The 22,994-nt window shown below is 33.9% G+C and overlaps 1 protein-coding gene across 1 annotated transcript in view; it reads left to right on the top strand.

The window, feature by feature from the left end:
• The window catches only part of EYS (eyes shut homolog), a 1,324,234-nt gene that overhangs the window by 362,360 nt on the left and 938,880 nt on the right, over positions 1 to 22,994 (top strand). The window contains 1 exon segment of the mRNA XM_047769134.1: positions 5,011 to 5,132. Coding sequence (XP_047625090.1) covers positions 5,011 to 5,132 — 122 coding nt within the window.

Genomic DNA, 22,994 nt, shown 5'->3' with positions numbered 1-22,994 from the left:
TTAGCAGGACTCTTCCGTCTTACCTGCCCTAAACTCTAACCTCTACCTTTCCATAATAGGAGACTACTGAATCTTTGCTGCTCAATGCAGCTGCTTTCTGCTTGCATTGGGAAGTTTCACCCTAGGGAACAAATGTTTCCAAAAGATTGCTCATCAACATTTAGTCTCATTTCTTTGCTCTTCCCTTCATGGATCTCTGTCTTTGGCAAAGCTGAATGCCAACATTCAGGTTGTTGTAAGTTCCAGCTACTTTTATTTACCTAACTTTGGAAAACAAACATCCTGGCATTACAAGCAGAGCCAAATGTTGTCTCACTGTTTCCCCTTTCTCAAGAATTTAAGAGATCCAGTCAGCTTTGATTATTCTTTTCAGAATCCAGTTATTTTTCTATGTATTTTATTCAGTTTCTCTAGTTGTTTTTGGTAAAATGAGGTTTGGCAAGATTTTTTTGTTTGCCTGTTAGTTTGTTAAATAGCTTTTATTAATATAAGGACATTTCTGTTAAGCTCTCATTTGCTATGAGGATTTTTTATGAATGTGTGTTAAATTATATAATATTTTTTTCTGAATATGAGGTGATGAAACCATTTTTTCCTTGTTTAATAGTGTGTGTGTGTGTGTGTGTGTGTGTGTGTGTGTGTTGAAGCATACGTCTCTTAATGTGGGGGGAAAAATTACCAGCTCTTAAAAGAACAAAATTTGAAGACATTGTAGACTTACTGACTTAAAATTATTTTCTTTCAGTTTTACTTTTTCTTTTTTTGATCATGTGAGATTGGCTGAATTTGCATTTCTCGTTATATGCTTGCCAGGTTTTGGTATCTAGATTTTACTAGTTTCAAAAATTAAATTTCTCTGGGAGTTCCCTTTTGGTACAGTGGATTAAGGATCTGGTTGTTGTCACTGTTGTGGCTTTGGTCACTGCTGTGTCATGGGTTCTATCCCTGGCCCAGAAGCTTCCACTGCAGTGAGTGAAGCCAAAAAAAAATTGTTTATCTGTTTTTTCTGTTTTCTGCATCTATATAAAATAAGAGGGGAATTAAAAATACAAAGTAATTTTATTTCGGTTTGTGTAAGTGTACTGCCAATCTTCCTCTTTGGGCACATTTTAAAATGTCTACTTATTTAGTAAGACTTTCTACTACTTCTTGATCAATGTTCCTAATTTATGTTATCTGAAATTTGTCCACATTATCTAAGTTTGTGTTTTATAATTGACACATCCCTGGATTCTCTTCCTCTTCCTCTTTCTTCTTTGTTGTTCTGGTCTGATAATCTTCATGTTTCAGTAGGTTCATACAAAGAAATAATGTAAAATAATAATAATGAAAAATTGTTCATACAAAGAAATAATGTAGAAATGGATAATTCTAGTCTAATTGCAGCGCTTATTGTCTTTGCACCTTGATCATGTCAGATCTAGTCTAGAATGCCTGGAGGTAAATGTTGCCGTTGATTAGAGTTGATTATTTGTCACTAGGCCAAGTATGTTACTGTTATTAATGCATGAAATATTCAAAATAAGCTTATGAAGTAGATATCATTGGTACTTTATATATTAAGGCATTTGAGGTTTAGATAACTTAGTTTACTTATATAAATTAAGTAGGTTATCAGGTTGGTAGACAGAACTGTAAGATGATCCTAAGTTTCTCATCTGCTTATGCACATGCTGTATAAAACCTACTCCTCTTGAGCCTAAGACCTGTGAATATAATAGGATCTTACTCTAATGATTTTATTACTTTATATTGAAAAAGAAATTCTGCAGATATAAATAAGGTCCCTAATCAGCTGGCTTTGATTGATGGCCCTGACCTAGTTAGAATTGTTTCTTAAAGGAGACAAGACATGGCAGTGGGTGCTCCCCTATTGGCCATGATAGATCAAACCTTTTCTCCCTGTTATGAGAGCATGTGACAGCCTCTGTCTCTGACAGCTGTCCTTGCCCAGTAGTTAGCAAGTGAATAGACCCAAGTCCTGGTGCTGCAATGCAAAGGATTTTGCTAACCACTGAGTCTGGAAAAGGATCATAACCTCAGTCCACGCCTTACTTTTAGCTTGCTGAGACTTTAAGCAAGGGGATCAACCAACCTGCACCAGGACGCAGACCTGGAGAAACTGTGAAATAGGAAATTTATTAGCAGCTTTAAGCTGCCAAATCTGTGGTAATTTGTTACATGGCAATAGAAAATTAATACAACAGACAGGTTTAGATATTTAATAAGCAACAGATTTATATTCAAAATCATTCTATACTTTTTACTTTTGTGTATTTGTCACTGATCACAGAGATTTAAAATGTCTAGCCCTTTGACCTGAAAAAATAAACTATGTGGTTATATGCGGTTGTATGTAGTGTATTACATATATAGTCATTATACCTATCAAATGTAACCACTTTGTCTTTTATCTCATTGGCTGTGTGGTTGACTAAGCTAGATCTGTGCATCTTTTGTCATCTTTGATCTTCCTGTCTCCCTCGTACTATATGTTTTCAAACTGTATTATCTGAATTTGTCAGGAAGAAAAATGTCTACTTTGCATTAAAAGCTGAAAATGAGGTGGTACCACCTTCACAAATTATGAAAACTTTTATTCATTTTAGCAAATGTATTTTAAATACATTTTCCTCCTAAGAAAAAACAAGCTCAAAATGTGATTAGTTAAATTTTTGAATGCCAAGGTAATATTATTTAATAAAACTAGTATTTTACCTGTAACTATTCTTTTCAGTTACTGGAATTAATCAATAGTATAATGTTGATCAGGAAACTACTTAGCACTAAGACTTTAAATTCAGAATAATGCTTTTGAATCAAGCAAGGGATAATAGATATACTTGAACTCTGGGTTGATTCTAGTTAATATTCATTTCTGCTCTTTACAATGTTTATATTTTTAATGTCTAATACTAGAAAAAAGTCTATTTCCTTTATCTTTTTATGTTTCTGTTTCATACAGATTCCATCATATCTGGAGATCTGGTACCTGACACTTTTATGATAGTTATACCATTAAGTGGATGATAATGTTCTACTGATTATTAAATCATCACAAATACCAAGAATTATTAGCTTTTAAGGAATGTATGTGTTTAATGGAAAGAAATTTGATTGGTCTTTTGACATTCGCTAAATTTGCTTCAAATTGTTACTGAGACATTAAAATAAAAACCAGCAATAAATTTATGTGTTTGTCTTTACAGAAACAATTCACACTTTTTAGGAAATGAATTGTCAGAACAAAACTAAAAGGCATCTGTAGTTCCTAGTGTGGCACAGTGGGTTAAGAATCCTACTTCAGCGGCTTAGGTCACTGCAGAGGCACAGGTTCAATCCCCCAGCTGAAGCAGTGGGTTAAAAGATCTGGCATTGCCACACAAGGGATAGATCTCAGCCTTAGCTCGAATTCAGTTGCTGGCCCAGGAGCTTCCATATGCCATGGGTGCAGCCATTAAAAAAATAATAAAATAAAAATAAAAGACATCTCACTTGCTCCATGGCTTATGTGCATCCATCTTACATCCTGCCTTGCCCTCCTCTCTCTCTGTCTCTCACGGGGCTGGGCTGTGGTCCCCTGTCTTGCCTATTCTAGAACTGCTTCTGTCTCAAATAGCACAAGCCTAAAACAAAATATACTCATTATCTTGAATTTTCATATAAGTCCTCTTTTAATGCTTACAAAAAAAATTAAGCTAAATGGCAATCAATGAACACTTTCTGAATGTTACAAAACTCCTTAAAGAAGTTAACAATGTAGGAAGCAGATGGCATGAGAAAATTGCTGCTAAAACCCAGCACACTCTGATTCCTATTAGTGAGAACTTCTGAGTGGAGAATGAGCACATGTTGAAGAGTAAAGCCGGTATTGACAGTGCAGCCGGCTCCCATTCCAGGGCCTCAGTGGAGCTTCTCATACATTTGGATTATTGTAACCTAATACACATACACGGAGCATGAATGTTTCTCTGCTTAATATGCTATCTGACTGTAATGTTTGAAACAAACTTTCTATCCACCTCTAGCAAAGGTATAGAACACTTCTGAAGTCTGTTTTGGGTACTAACTTCATACTTTACATTATTTTTCCACTGTCCAACCAACAGATATTGACCATCCACTGGGTGCCAGGCCTTCTCAAGATGCTGGGATATATTCAACCAGAATACATTTTCCAATCTCAGGGAGCTCCTGCTCCTCTTGCATGTTCACAGAACTTTAGACTTAGATCTGTTCCCCAATAGAGAAGCAGGGCTGGCACCACCTGCCACAGTTTTGTCTGGTAGAAATGTAATGAGACCCAAGTGTGGGAAGTAAATTTTCTAGCAGCCATATTAAAATGAAGTTCAAAGAAACAGGTGAAATTAATTTTAATAATATAATCATGTGTTTAATGCTTTTTATCCATTGTATTACTATTCCAATATGTAAGTAATAAAATTATTAGTGAAATACTTTATTTTTTTTAATACTAAGTTTTCAAAATCCAGTGTGTATTTTGCACTTATAGCTCACCTCAATTGTGACTAGGTGTGGCCCTAAAAAGAAAATAATTAAAAAAAATAATAATTTTTTAGACTAGGGTTCTTGTCAAAACAAGAGAGAATTTGGGCTCTTAGATTTAGAGATTGTATTTATTGCGTTGTAGTTAGTTTTTTAACTCATGAGCCAGTTACTGAGTACCATATTTATGTATTCAGTTTTATGCAATCATTAACCTTCGTATTACTAATACACTGTTTTTATATTAAGATATTTAAGACAAATAGCTCTGTATTGTGAGCTTAATACATACATATTAAATTGTATTGAATTAGATACTAAAGAATACTGTTCACATAGTTTTTAAACTGAGGTAAAGTAATTTGGGCAAGTATTGACATTACATAAAAATTGAAAAAAATCGTATGTTGACAGAGAGATCAAAATAACCAGGAGTAATAACTGAATTATAAACTTAATAGTAAAGCATAACCTAAAGGTACTATAATTTTTATATTCCCTTAGAACTACCAGTGTGTGTGCTTTTCTGGTTGGGAAAGACATTTCTGTGAACAAGAATCCAGTACCTGCCAAAAGAATCCCTGTAAGAATAATTCCACCTGTACTGACCTTGACAGTAGCTATCGGTGAGTAATATAGGTATTGTTTCCTCAAAAAATTACTTGCCATTCAGAATGTTTTGGGGCTATATTTAGACATTGTTTTCACTTTACATCAATTAATTAAAATAATGGTACCAAGATGAAATGCCATTTTCTGACAAGATAGTGTCACATTCATTTAAAACTCACAAATACTTATCTAGTCACTTATGATGGAGCATGATAATGTGAGAAAAAAGAATGTAAACATGTATGTGTGAATGGGTCACCTTTCTGTACAGTAGACAATTGACAGAACACTGTAAACCAACTATAATGGAAAAAATATCATTATAAAAGAGGAAAATAAATAAAATCTGCAAATACCAAAGTTGAGATATCAAGTCAAAAAAGAAATAAACAAGAATAAACAAGTTTTAACTCAGAAGTGCAATGTCCAAATGTGTCTTATCTTACAAAGGCGCTTACTTCTTCAAAACACACTGTCACCATTTCAGTATTGCTTTGGGCCACTCTATGCAAAGTGAGTGTCACAGTATGTGTCCTTAGTGGGTCTCTTGAATTAAGATTTTCAATTTATTTGCTATAAGATAATCATGAGTTTTAATTATCTTAGTCAAATTATTGGTGAATTTTACAGCAGTAAGTATCCACATTTTCTGTAATACAATTAATTGTGTTATTAATTAAATTTTAGATAAGTTTGAACCAACCAAACAAATCTGAGTAGCCATTGTTATTACTTCAAACGTTTCATAGCCAAATATATATTTGTAAATAGTTTTTAGAATTTATTTTTTTGGTGTGTACTAGGTCCTTCAAGTCGATGAAAAATCAGGTGTATTGTAACTAGAATGCTTTTCTTCTTGTCACAGAGGCAGAATAATTAAATATATTTAAATATAAATATATTTATATGATTATTTTTCCAGAGATTAATCAAAATAGTTTCAGAATACCCTCTAAAATAAATCACACACTCTCTTGTCTTATGACTAAAACTAAGAATTCTGGATCTGTTAAGCATTGAAAGATTTTTATAGGAGTTCCCGTTGTGGCGCAGAGGTTAACGAATCCGACTAGGAACCATGAGGTTGCAGGTTCGGTCCCTGCCCTTGCTCAGTGGGTTAACGATCCGGCATTGCCGTGAGCTGTGGTGTAGGTTGCAGACGCGGCTCGGAGCCCGCATTGCTGTGGCTCTGGCATAGGCCAGTGGCTACAGCTCCGATTCGACCCCTAGCCTGGGAACCTCCATAAGCCGCGAGAGTGGCCCAAAGAAATAGCAAAAAGACAAAAAAAAAAAAGATTTTTATAAATGTTCCTCATTTAGGGGACTGAAATGGGATATAAGACCAAAGATGGTCAATATAGGCACTTTATTTCATTAAAAGGGAATTCTGAACTATCTGCCAATTATTTGATTTACATTTCAATGACAGTAACAAAAATAATGAATAACTTGGTAATACAGAAGAACTCTCAATATCAACAGTTGGCATTAGTTTAAAATATACAAACACAGAGTTATTTTTTGTGACATTATCAATTATTAAAATTGATATATCACCATAAATTAATATTTACTTGAATTTCCATCCACATAGCAGGAGAAAGAATCAACTTTTGTTAGGCTAGGGGAAAAAAAAAAACTTTTCATAGTTGTCTATGTATGTTTATTTTCCATTAATAATGTTATTAATTATAACTTACAATGTATAATAAGAATTTTCTAGGATGCTTTTCAGAGACTCTGACATATACCTTTATTTTTTTGTTTTTTTCTATTTTGGTTTTTAGGGCCCCACCCGCAGCATATGTAAGTTCTCAGAGCTAGTGGTCAAATCTGAGCTACAGCTGCTGACCTGCACTACAGCTCACAGTAACACCAGATCCTTCAACACTGAGCAGAGGCAGGGATCAAACCTATGCCTCATAGATACTAGTCGTGTTCATTTCCACTGAGCCAGCTTTTAAACATTCAGTTCTCTCTTTAGTTCCTAAAGATAATCTGTTTATGCTTTTGTGTATGTGTGCAGTTACACAGTCAGTTGCCTCCAGAAAAATACTGGCAGGAACACACCTGTGGTTGAACCAGTTGTGTTTGTAACTCATTGCTGAGATAGAACACACAGCTTGTGAATCCACAGGGCATTTCAGTAAAAGGGTCCTGGGCAGGATTTAGAGGTTCCTGCTTGTGACACATAATTTTGGAATGGTATACAAAAGTGGGGCTTTGGTCTGCATAGGATATTGTCAGGGGGTGGCAAGCATTCTGTGATTGGACTCATACTCAATCTTACCTAGAATGATTGAAAACTAGATGGAAGAGATTACATGTTTACAGAGGCAGCAATCCTGCCTAATAGACTTGATAGGGAAATGTTCACTATTCTTGTGGTTTAGAGAATGTTCATATTTTTATTGGTATTTGGATATACTTAAGGGGTGGGCTTGTTTTTGTAATGATTCATCAGAATCACAGAGTACCTTCAACTCATTTTGATGTTCTGTGAAATTGTCTATTGAGATGTTTTAAGGGGAAAACACGGTGTAGCTGAAAGCCTAGCTTCCAGTTCCCGGCCAGCTCCTGGGAATCATAGATTTAGTCCTCACTTTCGCTTTCCTGAAACACAGTCTCATAGATAGTGCATGTGGAATACATCACTTATGTTTGCCCATCTGGTCTAAGGTAGGTTATTCCCATAATGTCAATCAAACAGAATGAGAAGTCACAAGTATTAATTTATTATCCAGCGCGATAGTACTTTTATTTAGATAAAAATACTGCCATCATTTGATTCAGAGATCTTAAATATCTAGAACAAAACAAACTACAAAGTCTATAAGGCTTAATTAAAATACACTTTAATATTCATGAGACATAATCAGTCTTTCTAGAGATTCTGACACCACTAATTATGAACTTTTAATGACTTAAATTTATAAATGTGTGAGAAGATTTTGCCTCTTACATTAACACAAACACTCATGTTATCATGCTTCAGATTTTTGAAAGGTTACTGATACATTTCTAAGATAATAGATTTGCATTTTTTCTCAGTATAAAAATAGAGGTCCAGCCGAAATAAGCTTTCTAATTGTGTTTCTTCTTTGTGATTTTAAAACTGAAAATGAATGAAGACAAATGTTATATTAACGTTGTCTTTGGTAGCTTGTAAGGGGATGAGAAAATTCACTAAATACACTACATTGAAGTAAACATAATTAGTATATTATGTGTGTTATATATGTATGTTGTATATGATGACTCACTGTTTAGGAACTACTAAGTTGTCTATTTTTAGGGATTTTAAATTTTAATAACAAACCTGAGATCATATAGTCGTATGTGGTCTAGTCTATTTAAAAATTTTTGTCACAATTACATATTATCAAGATTTACATTTTAGTGAGAATGAGAAAATTTAACCATTTCTCTCTTGTTGAACATTAAGCTTGTTTCTAATTTACAGTTAATTACATTATTCACAGTTAATTACAAATAATATTGAACTGGTATTCTCACACACAAAAAATCTTCATTCGTATTTATGATTATTTCTTTTCTTTTTTTCTTTTCTTTTTGCTTTTTTTTTGTCTTTTTGCCATTTCTAGGGCCGCTCCCAAGGCATATGGAGGTTCCCAAGCTAGGGGTCGAATCAGAGCTGTAGTCGCCATCCTACACCAGAGCCACAGCAATGCAGGATCCAAGCCTCATCTGCAAGCTACACAACAGCTGATGGCAACGCCAGATCCTTAACCCACTGAACCAAGGCCAGGGATCGAACCCACAACCTAATGGTTCCTAGTTGGGTTCGTTAATCACTGAGCCACGATGGGAACTCCTATGATTATTTCTTTAGGTTATATTTATAAAATTAAATTATTGAGTAATAGACTGTGAACTTTCTTTTAAGCTCCTTAGGATAGCTATCTTAAATTTCTCTCCAGAAAACATAACTTTCTTGCTTTCCTATGAAAAAAAAAGCATAAAAGTGCACACACAATAATTGAGCTTTATGTAAAAATATTCTTGTACAATATAAATGGAAAATAGTATCTCATTGGATTAATTTTCACTCCATTGATTACTAAAGTTGAGAGGTTGTTCTTTTCTGTTGTTGTTGTCTTTTAAATATATTTACTCATATACCATGCAGTTCACCCTTTTAAGTTGTATAATTCAGGAGTTTTTAGTATATTCACAGAGAAGTGAAGCATCACTGCTATTTTATTTTAGATCATTTTCATCACCCCAAAAGAAACCTACACCTCTTAGCATCCCTTACCATTTCTCTGTCCTTCTATGTCCTGAAAAATCACTAATCTGTTTTCTGTTTCTGTGGATTTGCCTGTTGTGAACATTTATTACAAATGGAATTGGGCAATGAGCGGTCTTTTGTGAGTGCTTCATTAGTTATCATAATGTTTTCAAGGTTTATGTTGCCATACTTCATTCCTTTTTATGGACAATAATATTACATCATGTGGTTGTAACATATTTATTTATCTAATCTTCATCTGATCGTCATTTAGGTTACCTGCTTTTTGACTGTTATGTACAAGTATGTGTATGGACATATATTTCCAGTTCTTTGAGTATATAACTCACTTCCTGCTTTCACTGAGCCCCCAGGTTAGTTAGAAATGGGAGATTAATGTCTTTTCATGTATTTCTTAGGCCAGGGTACAAACTTTCAAGTTGTATCCTCTTCTAGTTTCCTAGGATTATATCTGGCTTTTCAAAGACTTCTATGAACATCCTGATTCCTGTTTTCACCTTTGTACTTGGCAGCCTCTTGTTAGCCTCAACTGAAATCATCACCTCAAGCAACTGCAATGTTAAGCAATCACCACTGATTGTTTTTAACAAATGCCCTTAATATAAGGCTTTTCTAACAGAATGAGCTTTGAGTCAGGTCAAATAAAGTCTCTTCCTGAGAATGAAACATTCACAGAGCTGTCAGACTAATGAAAAGAGTGATATTACCTGGGGAGAACCTTTTAGGTAAGTTCCCAAAACTGTATTGCTTCCTCTAGTAGCTGTCAGGCTGCTAGTTTCACAGATGCCATAATTGCAATGCTGTTGGTTTTCAAATCTTTGCATAGCTAGGGAGAGGAAGATGGCAATAGTGCAGTTTAAACTACCAGACAGCTGACTACATTTAGGAGATTTAGTTATTTTTCTTGAATAAATATTCTTTAGATTGTTGCAGGCCTTTAGTTCATTCCAGGGTTCTGGGAAAGTTGATTTTTGAGTATGTTTTCCAGTGTTTTTCTTTTATGTGAGACTAGATTTCAGAAGTTCTCTGCCACTACTGAAGTGATTCTACCAAATTATATTTTATATTTTTCAGAGATGAGAAAAGAGAAAAGGTGTTGGTGGGTGGAGGGAGAGGGAGAGAGAGAGAGTAAGTTCTAGAGTTAGAGTGTCTGGATATAGGATATAAAATTTGGTTCTATTGCTAACAAAGAGTGGAATTGGGTTAAAGAAGTTTATTTATGTTCCTAAGCTTTCAATTTCCTTGTTTGGAAAGTGGAGATAATAATAGTTATATTGCATATGGTTATGGTTATAATTAAATAAAATCTTTACACACAGTACTTAGCTCATTTATTAATATATAATAAACTCAAAGTAACACTAGTTTTTATTATCTCCAACATTTGTATTACTTTTAAAATATGTGTAAGATTAAAGTAGCATCTTATAAATGGCGTATCCTTAGAATTACATAGATATCAACTTATCTTTTTATATGTATATAGCAAAAAAGAACACTAAAAAGTGATTATTCTTTCATAATTAAGTAAGAGTTTATTCACTAAGTTTAGAGCTCTCTGATGCTGTCCTACAACTTTTCACTGAACAAAAATTTCAGGAGTCTCAGTAAAGTAAATGAATGTTTTATTTCATCTAGTGAACAGACAACCTAAAAAAAGATTTTGCAAAAATTCTTAAATTTCATACTATTTGAGGGAATTCATATTATAATCATGATAACTGCTTAAAATAGCACATATTTTAATAGATCAAAAAGAATTGCATTTCCTGGGCTACCTGCTTATATTCCTTAGAAAATATTAGGACATGAAAATTTGCTGGAACATCAAATCTCTTTAGATATCTGTGTCCTAAGTTACTAAACTACCTACATGTGCTCATCTCTAAACAACTGGAGTTGACATAGTTTAGTGTTTACATAGTTTCAAGACATTAAAAAGCAAATTGGGCTAGGGATGTAATTTGAATGCTGACTGCAACCTGCCTTCTGCTATTCCTGGCACGGTTTAGAATTTAACTGCCTTCTTTATTTCTGATTTTTCTTCCCCCAAAGCAGAGTCAACAGCTTTAGCTACAGATGGGGCTCTGTATGGCAGTTATTGGACCCAGATGCCACACTCTGGAGCATGTTTTGCCAACAGCATCTGGCTCTTTTGCTGCCTGTGTGATTGGCATTCTAGTTGATTCTGTGGCCTGCTTTTCTTATGGATACATAAGAAAATCATGGACTTTCAGAAAACATGAAGGGCTGCCACAGTTGACCATAAGAAAACAACTTCAAGATGCCATAAAGTATGAAGCACTGTGCATTAGAACTTTTCATGTTTCTTATAAGGATTTTTTTTTTAAGTTTTATATGGCTACAACTGAAAAAATTTTGAAACTTAATGAGTCTAAGTAAAAAATTCTGCTGATCTGTATTTATCATATTGAATGAAACCTACAAAATTCTGGTGTATTACTAGAAATTTATTTTTGTGTTTCTTTTTTCACTTAACTTATGCATGCCTAGGAGCACAAAATGTTAAATACAAGTAAAATAAGTGCTAATATAAAATAAAGCCATGATAGAATTTTAATCTGGGCAACAGCAATCTATCTTTAGCCAATGAAAAATTTTTCCTTTACCAAATTCAGAGCTTTGAAGAAAATATTTGTTGGAATGTGATTCACCTCCTTTTTGGATAGCTACACCATATTTTATTTTATGGATATAACATAAGGACTAGGGAATTTTTAATTTTTGGTAGTTATAAATTATTATTTGGAAAAATTATTTATATGTGTCTCCTTATAGATATATATCTGTAGATTTGTACAGTAAATTCCTAAGTGAAATTGATGAATCAAAGATCATCAAGATTTGGACAGATTTTATCAAATTATCTTTTGGCCAGATTTAACATTATATTCACACAAGCAATTAATGAGACTATCTGATTGACACTTCTAGTTTATATTATTTTGTACTGGGAAAAAAATTTAGTGAGGGTTAGATATGCCCATTTTATATCATGAAGAATGATATACATATATATATATATATATATATATATATATATATATGAATGAAGATTAGACATTGTCAGTAATTAAACAAAATCACTACTTTAGAAAATAGTGAATCTAAATATAAGATCAAGGTCTGTGTGGCTCCAATCCATTGTTTCAGGTCTCTGTCAACTGGCCTTGCTTTGAATATAAAATAATACATGTATTGCCACTGCCTTTCATCCTGAGCTACCAAGGAAGGGCAATCACTGTACTTCTAACAAATTTGAGCAAACTTAAATTGTTATGCTTTACTCAGGTAGTTCTAATTTCATCAAAAAGAGTGACTCAACGTTTAAGTATATATATACATATATATGTGCGTATATGTGTGTGTGTGTGTGTGTGTGTGTGTGTATGTATCTGAATCACTTTGCCGTGTACCTGAAACATTCTAAATCATTTATACTTCAACTTTAAAGAAGTATTATGGTCTTAGTGTTATTGCATTTTGTTTACTTGCTTGTCCTCTAAGATTTTTTTTTGAAAATGTTACCTTATTTCACACAAATTATAAAATTTAAGGAGAACAAAATAACCCAGATATGCTTAGAAGTGATTCACTAGAAAACCATCCGTCATCATTTGCCTCAGACTTGATGTGGCATGCAAGGGCAATGACTATGGCAGGCACAAAACGTAAAATTCAGGAATAAATAAATTCAGGGTTTTGCTGCTAAAATTACTTTTGTTAAACTGTAGGGAAAAAAGGTAATCAGCAGTTTCACAGTTGCACAGAAAGGTGAAATAAGTGAATCTTTATTGCAAAATCTGTTTTTTTTTTTTAAGTTTTTATTTTTTTTTTTATTTTTTTTAGGGCCGGCACCTGCAGCATATGGAGATTCCCAGGCTAGGGGTCTAATTGGAGCTGTAGCCACCGACCTACACCACAGCCACAGAAACACCAGATCTGAGCTGCATCTATGACCTACACCACAGTTCACAGCAACGTTGTATCCTTAACCCACTGAACAAAGCCAGGAATTGAACCTGCAACCTCACAGTTCCTAGTCGGATTCGTTAACCACTGAGCCACGACGGGAAGTCCCTTTTTTAAAAAAAGATTATTAATCAAAATTTCATGATATATTATTAAAAATAATATGAGGTAATCAAGTACACAAGACCTCTCCATTTCCCTATTTTTCAAATTATTTTTCCTGTTTTTCCTTTTCTTCCTTTTTTTGGGGGGGGCAATATTTTATGAGAAAACCCTTTGACAAGGAACTCAATTGTTTTTAAGATATCTATCTTACATATACATTTAGAGGAGTTTGAGAAATTATCTTCACCTGTGTAACTACCTCCAAAATCAAGATATAGAACATATCCATTACCCCAGAAAATTTCCTTCTGCCCCCTCGTAGTTCATTTCCACTTTCTTTCCTCCTGCTATCTATTGGACTTTCAAAAACTGTGCTTTTATAGTCATCTCTGAATAAACTCTTTTAAAAACACTAATCCTTTTTTTTTAGCATGAAAAACAAATTTGTATGTATATGCTCATTTTAGCAAAATATTTGTATAATATTTCTAATTCATCTTTTTACTGTAGCTGGTGAGATGATATACAGATATTATTCCTCTTTCATATATGGGAAAACTAAAAGATAAATAGATCAAATGATTCTCCCAATGAGATCCTAACAGAAGCAATATAGAATTTAGGACTATTTTTTTTTCAGAACTCTTAATACTTTCCATTAATTCTGATGATAATTCTTGGCAAACTCAGTGATAAAATAGTTGTTCAGTGCTATGCTTTTTCTTATACTGGAGGTTCTCAATGTAAATGTAATGATGAACTTTATGTCTACTTTTATTACATAAAATTATTTAATTCCTTATGAATTGATCATGTAGATGAATCAGTAACTTTTTCTAGTGTATCTCCAAGTAGCTAGAAGCTTGTATTTTTAGTTTTAAGATTATTTCTTTGCTTCGTAGAGGGTTATTTCTTTTAAAATTAGCATACACATTCAAGTGGCTTTGATTATGATTCTCAACTTTCTAAACAGTATTCTTTGTCACCCAAAATATGGAAACCATATCTTTTATTTATTTATGTAATTTTTTATGGCCTCACCTGCAGCATATGGAAGTTCTCAGGCCAGCAGTGGAATCAGAGGAGCAGCTGCCAACCTATGTCACAGCCAAACATCACCAGATCCAAACCACACATGCGACCTACACTGCACATTGTGGCAATGCTGGATTGGATCCTTAACCCACTGATCAAGGCCAGTAAATCCACATCCTCTTGGACACTATATCAGGTTCTTAACCTGCTGAGCCACAGCAGAACTCCAGAAAAAGAAACTTTAAAAATAATATACACATTTCCTGAGTGTACTTTATAATATTAATTATACAGACATTTTATTCTGAAGGCCTTTATAAAGGTTACTGGAAATGGATGAAGAGAAAACACCTTCATATTCTTAGATGCCTGTGAGAACATTAAAATATATAACATATTTTAGTTATGTTTTATCAAATTTATGTTTGTATATTTATTTAACTAAATAATAAGTGAAAATTTCAAAATTATGCCCTGAAATTTATTAGTTTCTAAAATAATAAGACAGCTTATATGTAGAAAAGGCTTACACAAATGTTAGAAATTCATTCTGTGACTTACTTCTAGATCTCTGTCTAGACCATATTATTTGAGCTAGTCAAAAATATTTTTTTCACAAAGTTACCATGTTACATTATGCTTTCAGTTTTTATGAAGAATCTATTTAAAAGGTGGCCATTCAAACATTTCTATATCTCTTGAAAAGCCATATTCAAAGATATGGCCCATTATGTTTCCCAATGTCCCATAAAATATTTCCTTGACTTCAATATCAAAACATATTATCCCTCTGCATAGGAAAATATATGCTTTCTTTTGTCAGAAACTGGAATGTGTATAGCCTAAGAATTCTTCTTATTTAGTCTTGATTGTACAGTAAATCACAATCTTTGTGTGCCCTAGTACAGCAGGTCTTTGAAAAATATCTTAGAGGCTATATCCTTTTTTGAAAGTTTTAAATATTATGTTTGTACTTTAATTTTTTTTCTGAGCAAGACTATAGTTTGAGCCACTTGAAATATTTTAAGAAGTTAAGCAAAAATCTTATGAAAAGTGATATTCTGGATTCACCTAAAATATTGTAGAATTCCAAACATTTCTCTATATTCTTTTATAATACACTGGGTGTTAGAACTTTTATAAAATGGTGGCAGATCATTAATCCTTGCTTTATATGGTGTTTAAGATTAAAACTATTGTTTCAGCATATGCCCTAAGAATAAAAAATTAATACAAATGGTCAAATGGCTTTCAAAATATTTTAATTGTAATTAATTAATTTACACATTTATGCAGATGTATATAGATTTACCACAATTTGTAATTACACTTTTGTTTTATCTATTTGTTCAATGTCCTTTTCCCTTTCTAGACTTAGCAAAAGTGCTCTATTTTACTAGAATGTTACTGGACATCGTGCATCCTGTGTACTTCAAGAGACCCAATGAAGGGTGTCTTCAATTAATATTAATATTATAATGAGAAACATGCATGTACCTAGCCATTAAAAAATTTCAGGTTGAAAATCATATATTCTGGATAACTACTAATATTTTTGTCCTGATTGCCACACATTTGCTTATGTGGGGAGTGCTATTGGATCTTTGGCTTATGGTTTTCAATGAGTGATCCTCCTCTGGCACCAACTTTTAGGCACAGACACTTATTGTTATTCATTTCATTTAAAGTATGGATTTGATCCCAGTCAACTTTTTAAGAAAAACAGATCCTTTGGAAAAAAACCTTCATTGCAGCTGCGGCAACACCAAATCCTTAACCCACTGTGCTGGGCTGGGAACCTGTGTCCCAGAACTCCAAAGACACCAACTATCCTGTTGCAACACAGAGGGAACTCCACTGGTTTCACTCTTTCTTAATTTAATGTGGTACTTACTGGATTGATCATTTCTTCTCTGTTAACATTCAGCTTGAGTTTTGGGATTCTCAATGAATATTCATTGATCTGGGCTCATTTCTAGCCCTGTAATTTTCTCAGAATACATTTTTATATAGACTTGATATAAAAACCAGTTGTAGGATAACAGGAAAAAAAAAGGTGTAGAAAATAAAGAGTTCCCATATAAGCCCTAAAAAAGCTCTGTACTTTACTTACTAATCCTCTCATCCCTTCCACCCTGTCAACAGTAAGTGTGTTACTATCTTTATAGTTTTGCCTTTTTTAGAATACTATACAGGTGGAATTGTATATTATGTAATATTTTTCAGTATGCACTATGCATTGAAAGTTCCTCTGTATCTTTCTATAGTTTGATAACTCATTTACTTTTATTGCTGAATAACGTGCCTTTTAAAATTCATCAGCCTGTTGAAGGGCAACTGGTTGATTCCAGTTTTTAGCAGTTATGAATAAGCTACTCTAAAGATCCATGTAGAGATTGTTTTATGTGTGCATAGATTTCCAATTTTGAGGTAAATATCTAGGAATATGATTGTTGGGTTTTATGATAAGCTAATGTATTTAGTTTTGTAAAACTTGCCAGATTGTCTTCCAAAGCTAGTGTACATTTTTCATTCCCACCAGCAGGGACTGAGAAGTCCTATGATCTCCAGTCCCTGCAAGCATTAGGTGTTATAGGTGTTTGAATTTGTCATTCTTATAGGTGCGTAGTGGTATTTCATTGTTGGTTTATTTAGAATTCCAATGACATATGAGACTGAGGATTTATTGCATGTGTATCTGTCATGTGTTTATCTTCTTTAAGTATTGCTCAAATACTTTGATGAAATGTCAAAAAATCATTTTTTAAATTGAATTATTTATGAGTTTCAAGATCCTTTGTATATTTAGAAACAAGTGTTTTTTTGTTTTGTTTTTTTTGTCATTTCGTCTTTTTAGGGCTGCACCTGCAGCATATGGAGGTTCCCAGGCTAGGGGTCTAATCGGAGCTACGCTGCCAGCCTACACCAGAGCCACAGCAACGCCAGATCCAAGGCATGTCTGTGACCTACGCCACAGCTCACGGCAATGCTGGATCTTTATTTTAACCCACTGCACAAAGCCAGGGATCTAACTCGCAACCTCATGGTTCCTAGTCAGATTCGTTTCTGCTGCACTGCGACAGTAACTCCCACAAGTCTTTTTTTATCAGATATATGTTTGTCTCTCAATCAGTGGTTTGCTTTTTCATACTCCTGATGGCATCTTTTTCCAGAGCAGAAATGTTTAGTTTTAATGAAGTCCAACGTATTTTTTTTTTCTTTCATTAATCACATTTGTGATGTTGTGTCTAAAAAGTCATCACCAAACTCAAGATTGCCTTGGTTATTTCCTATATTATCTTCTGGAAGTTATATAGTATGGCATTTTTTTTTTATCTTTTGTCTTTTTAGGGCCACACCCACTGCACATGGAGGTTCCCAAGCTAGGGGTCTAATCAGAGCTGTTGCTGCTGGCCTATGCCAGAGCCACAGCAACACCAGATCCAAGCCACGTCTGCAACCTACACCACAGTTCACGGCAGTGCTGGATCCTCAACCCACTGAGCAAGGCCAGGGTTTGAACCTGCAACCTCATGGTTCCTAGTTGGATTTGTTTCTGCTGTGCCATGACGGGAACCTCTAGTATGGCATTTTACACTTGGTCTATGGTCCATTTTGAAGCCTGTCTTTTTAGGCATGTGTTCCTGAGTAACTTGGGTTTGTCATTTAATATCAGCCTCATCAGCTTTAAATTAAGAAGAGTGGTGCATATCTTTCAGGCATAGTGAAAAAGTATGCATATGGTCCCAAATAGTGTTTTGCACATAGGAAAAAATCAGAAATTTGAATTTTCTCTACTCCACATTTCTATCCATAATTGTACTTATTACCCAGCATTGTCATAAGCCCTTCTTTTCCTTTAGAACTTTTCAGCCAAATTTAGGGAGATATAGAACTCTAATAATGGTATTTATATTACCCTTTGTCAGATCATAATTTATCTTTAGACATTACTTCCCAGATTATTTCCATATATTCTGAAATTAAAGTTCAGTCTCACTTGCTATTGCTAGAATCTTAATGCATCATAATGTCAAAATTTATAAAGATTAAGTTTGGCAGACATTGAAAAACAGCAAGATACCAAAGACAGAATGTCAATTGTTTTATATATCTTGAGACATGCAAAAGAATGCAAGGAGATATCAACAAAAATTTAAGTTAATGAAGAATGCATATGATGACATTGAATACATAGACAAAATTGTAAAGAAATATTTGCAAATAATAAATAAAACCTCAAGGTAATGGTTCTTTGTGAAGAGATAATGGAAAAATTTGATTTGGCAGGCATTTCTAATGAGCTTTAAATGACTTGGGAATAATCTATTTCTTAATATTGATGGGATGTAAGTGGGTAATAAAATGATTAATATTCAAAAAGGTAATTAGACTTAATGTTGTACTTTTGTAGCTTCTGAAATATAGAACAAAATAACTAAATAAAATTTAGAATTATAGACTTGTGCTTATATTTCAGACATTGCAATGTCAATAGAAGGGACCAGATATAAATATTCAATTGTAGATATATGGATTTTTTTTGTCTAGGTAACATGTTGATTTCAGACTTAAAGCTCTATCTTCATCCCCTCAGGCAAAACTACACCTTTTCATATTTTAATCAGTGACCTTTAAACAACTGAAGAATTCGAACCAGTTGCTGCAAATCTTGGCTGTATCCATTGAATGATTAAAATTGTTTTAATGAGTGTCCCTTCATCTAATGATCAAACACACACACACACAAATGAAACATGTTACTATGAATTAAAATTTCATAGTAAAAACGTCAAGGTGTTTTTAAACACCTGTATTTATTTAAACACTATATTTGTTTCCCAGAATTACAGATAGATTGATAGATTCAACTTCCATATCTGAAAGTATGGTTCAAATTGGTTTAACACATAAAGAAATCACCAGTTCATTTCATTTTACTAGAAGTCTAGAGATAAGGAAAGCCACTTGAGTGGGAAATGACCTCATTTCTCTGAGATCCCCTTGGCTGAGCCATGGTCTATGTGCTGACTCCATCAATAAACTACTCTTTCATGTTGGCAAAGTTATGTGAGACAACTTGACTCTCCATATACCCCATGGCATCAATGAAAGAGAGAGCATCACTTTTGAAGGTTGATTAATTAGAGAGAAAAAGCATTATTTCTCACAAGACCTCAGTAAGTGTCACAGCTCATCAACTTGCATTGTGTTGGATGTCCATTCTGAATCAATGCTGATTAGTTTAGTCTTGGGTTCCTAAACAGGACACTTCAGGAGATGAGTAGATACTGCTGTACACTGAAACTGAGACCTACACCACACATTGAGAGATTCAGATTTAATAGGCCCTGGGTGCAATCTAAGCTTCAGAATTTTTAAAAGCTAGAGGATGACTCTAAAGTATAGCCAAAGGTGAAATTCACTGTCATTGAGCAATCAGACTCACCTTTGCCATGGGCTACTAGCACAGAATCAGTTTCCTTTTTAGCACATGAAATACAGAACAGGGGGTAGATTCCTGAATAAAATCAGTTATATAAAGAAATAGGTGGAGTTCCCACTGTGTCTCAGTGGTAACAAACCTGACTAGTATCCAAGAGGATGCAGGATTGATCCCTGGCCTCTGTGAGGGGGTTAAGGATCTGGCATTCGATTAGCTGTGGTGGAGGTCGCAGATGCGGCTCAGATCCCACATTCCTGTGGCTGTGGCATAGGCCAGCAGCTGTAACTCTGATTTGACCCCTAGCCTGGGAACTTCCATATGCCACAGACGCAGCCACAAAAACAAAAAGAAAAAAGAAATAGGCAAGGGAGAATGGGCACTATGGGCACTATATAATTAACTGATAACATCCACAGGCTTTCCATTCTAGGTTACAGTAACTATAATCTGAAATTGAAAATAAAAAGAAAAACTTTGGTATGAAAAAATCAGATTATATATTTAGAGTTTAGGAGGATGCAGAGCAATGTAATAAATGACAGTAAATCAGACTTAAAATGTTGTATATAGATGCATGTATAAAATAGGGAAAACAAACAAGCATTCAAAAATTCCAATATATTTGTGTTCTCTAGTAATAAAAACTTTGTAGGTATAATGAAAATGGAAAAGCAGTAAATTGAAAGTGTCATGAATATTAGAATATCTGTATTTCAATTAAAATGAGCATAATACCTGGTGTAGAGATGGCCATTTTCCTTAAAAACATTCATGTATTGACTGGCTTTAATGCAGATGTGGCAACTCTCTTTCAATGGAGACAACAAAGGATTTTATGAAAGTGAAATATGTGTGAAAGAAATAAATATTGTTAAGATTAGGATATTAATTTGTTAGGCACTGAATAAGTTACTAAGGAAATAGAATAGATACATAAGATCTGATGGAGAGGGAACAACAGGAAAGATAAAAAAGATAGGACCTTAACCTAGGTGCTAAATTGGACAAGAGCACAAATGCCTGGGATGACTAAAGATGGGACTCCGGGGAGTCAGCTGGTGGAGTTCCTCCTTCTAGTAGCACCAGGATTAACAAATTACTAGAAATTCTGAAGTTTCACAGTAGATGTAACATGGACATAAATAGTGTTTATATAGTCAGTGCTATTAAAGTTTAAACATTTCCTTTAAAACATCTGGAAGAAAAAATTAAACCGAACAGCATACTGTTCAAAATTAGAGTGTTCTTTTACATTCAAAAGAAAATGAATGAGTGCATATTGATTAACATCTTATGCATGTCTGGCATTCAAAGCAAAACATATGCATCGTTATTTACTCACAAGCAAGTTCTGAAAGGCAAAGTGCTCTTTCAGCATCTTGATATGGTCATTTTCCCAGGCTTCAACACCACATTTGTCAAAATTTGGCCTATTGCATCTACTATATAACTATTCTACTATGACTAGTTGAGTTGAACTGATGTTTAGTGGCAGAGGTGTCCCCAAAGGAAATTAAATTATTGGTGTCATTCTACAAAATGATTCAGAAGAAACCCTCTGAATCACCTTATAGGAGATCAAATATCTTATTGTTGAGCATATGCGAATATCTGAAATTCTTCATATAACCAAAAACAAACTTATCTTTATGACATCACTAATGACATAAAGATGTAAATTCATCATAATTATCTAACAATAAACTGAAAGAGAAAAGGAAGACTGCATCGGTCCTGGCAAGAAGGAAGAAACATCATCCACCTGCCTGAAATATCAGGAACATAAGAAAGATAAAGTGCGAAAGGATCAGGTTGAACAACAGAACAAAAAACAAAACTACGGAGCTGCCTTGTAAAAATCTTTTCAGCATAATGGTGGCAATCCTGGAGAAGCACTAATCTTATCTTCCATGTTAGATGTATGAGGGCTAGAAGCTAGAAAATCTCCCACTCTTGTAGATCAGCTATATTCAGGAATTGCTCTTCTGGGAAGCTTAGGATTTATTTAATAACTATTTCAGCAGAAGCATGGAGGGGAAAGGGGGCCTTTCTCTGATGAAGCAGCTCACTTCTTGCCAAAGACAACAGAAGCACCAGAAAAAAAAAAAAAAAAAGATAAGCACACCCACATGATCATCATGGTGATGAGATCGACTAAGCTAAATAGAAAGTCAGCTGATTGATGACGTCTCATGCTGTTCTTCAATCCCAGAGATGCTCTGCCAAGAGAGAATGAGCTATCAGTCAGATTTCCAGTGAATGGTATGAAACGGAGTGAATTCCATCGTAGGGAGGTCAAGGGCGTGCAAAAAGAAATGCATTTACTTTCTTTGTAAATGCCATGCATAGATGGATATCTATATGTAAACAATGAAATAGAATAAATGAAAGAATAAACAAGAATCATGGCCTGCTAACTTATGCTACAGAATAAAAGTAGGATTCAAAATTGGGATAAAAATCAAACCACTGGGAGGAAAAGAAAGTTGTTTGATTCTAGAATATTGTACGCTCTAATGATAAACTATGACCTGATAAAAGGGTAGTTTAAATTCCATTATTAGAATTCCATAACTCCCTAAGTTTGGCTGAAAAGTTCTAAAGGAAAACAATTGTTTATATATTAAGAAGAAAATAAAATTTCATCTCCTACCCAACCCGCTACTCAATATATCCTTATTTAATAAAAACAGTCTTAATCCAAAGCGCTCTCTATATTCCAGGTACTTCTCTAAATATTTTACACATAGTAGCTAACTTAGTCTCTACTTGAAAAAGATAATTTACTCTCCCAATTTTTAGGTCCTGAGACTCAGAAATAACCTGTTCAAGTTTGCACAGCTACTATAATAAAGCATTTGAATTCAGAACATCTGACCCTTTGAGTACATGATTTATTCCACATTTTTTACTGTCTCTTGTAAGCTTCTGAAAACTTTCTGCATATATAGAAGTACATATATATGAACATTATACACTATTGGAATCAAGTTTATATATACTTTTTATATTTTATATATTATA

Source organism: Phacochoerus africanus, chromosome 2 (genome assembly GCF_016906955.1).
Source record: "Phacochoerus africanus isolate WHEZ1 chromosome 2, ROS_Pafr_v1, whole genome shotgun sequence".
NCBI lineage: Eukaryota > Metazoa > Chordata > Mammalia > Artiodactyla > Suidae > Phacochoerus > Phacochoerus africanus.
Note: the sequence above shows the minus strand (reverse complement) of the source record. Positions and strands in the feature narration are given on the sequence as shown.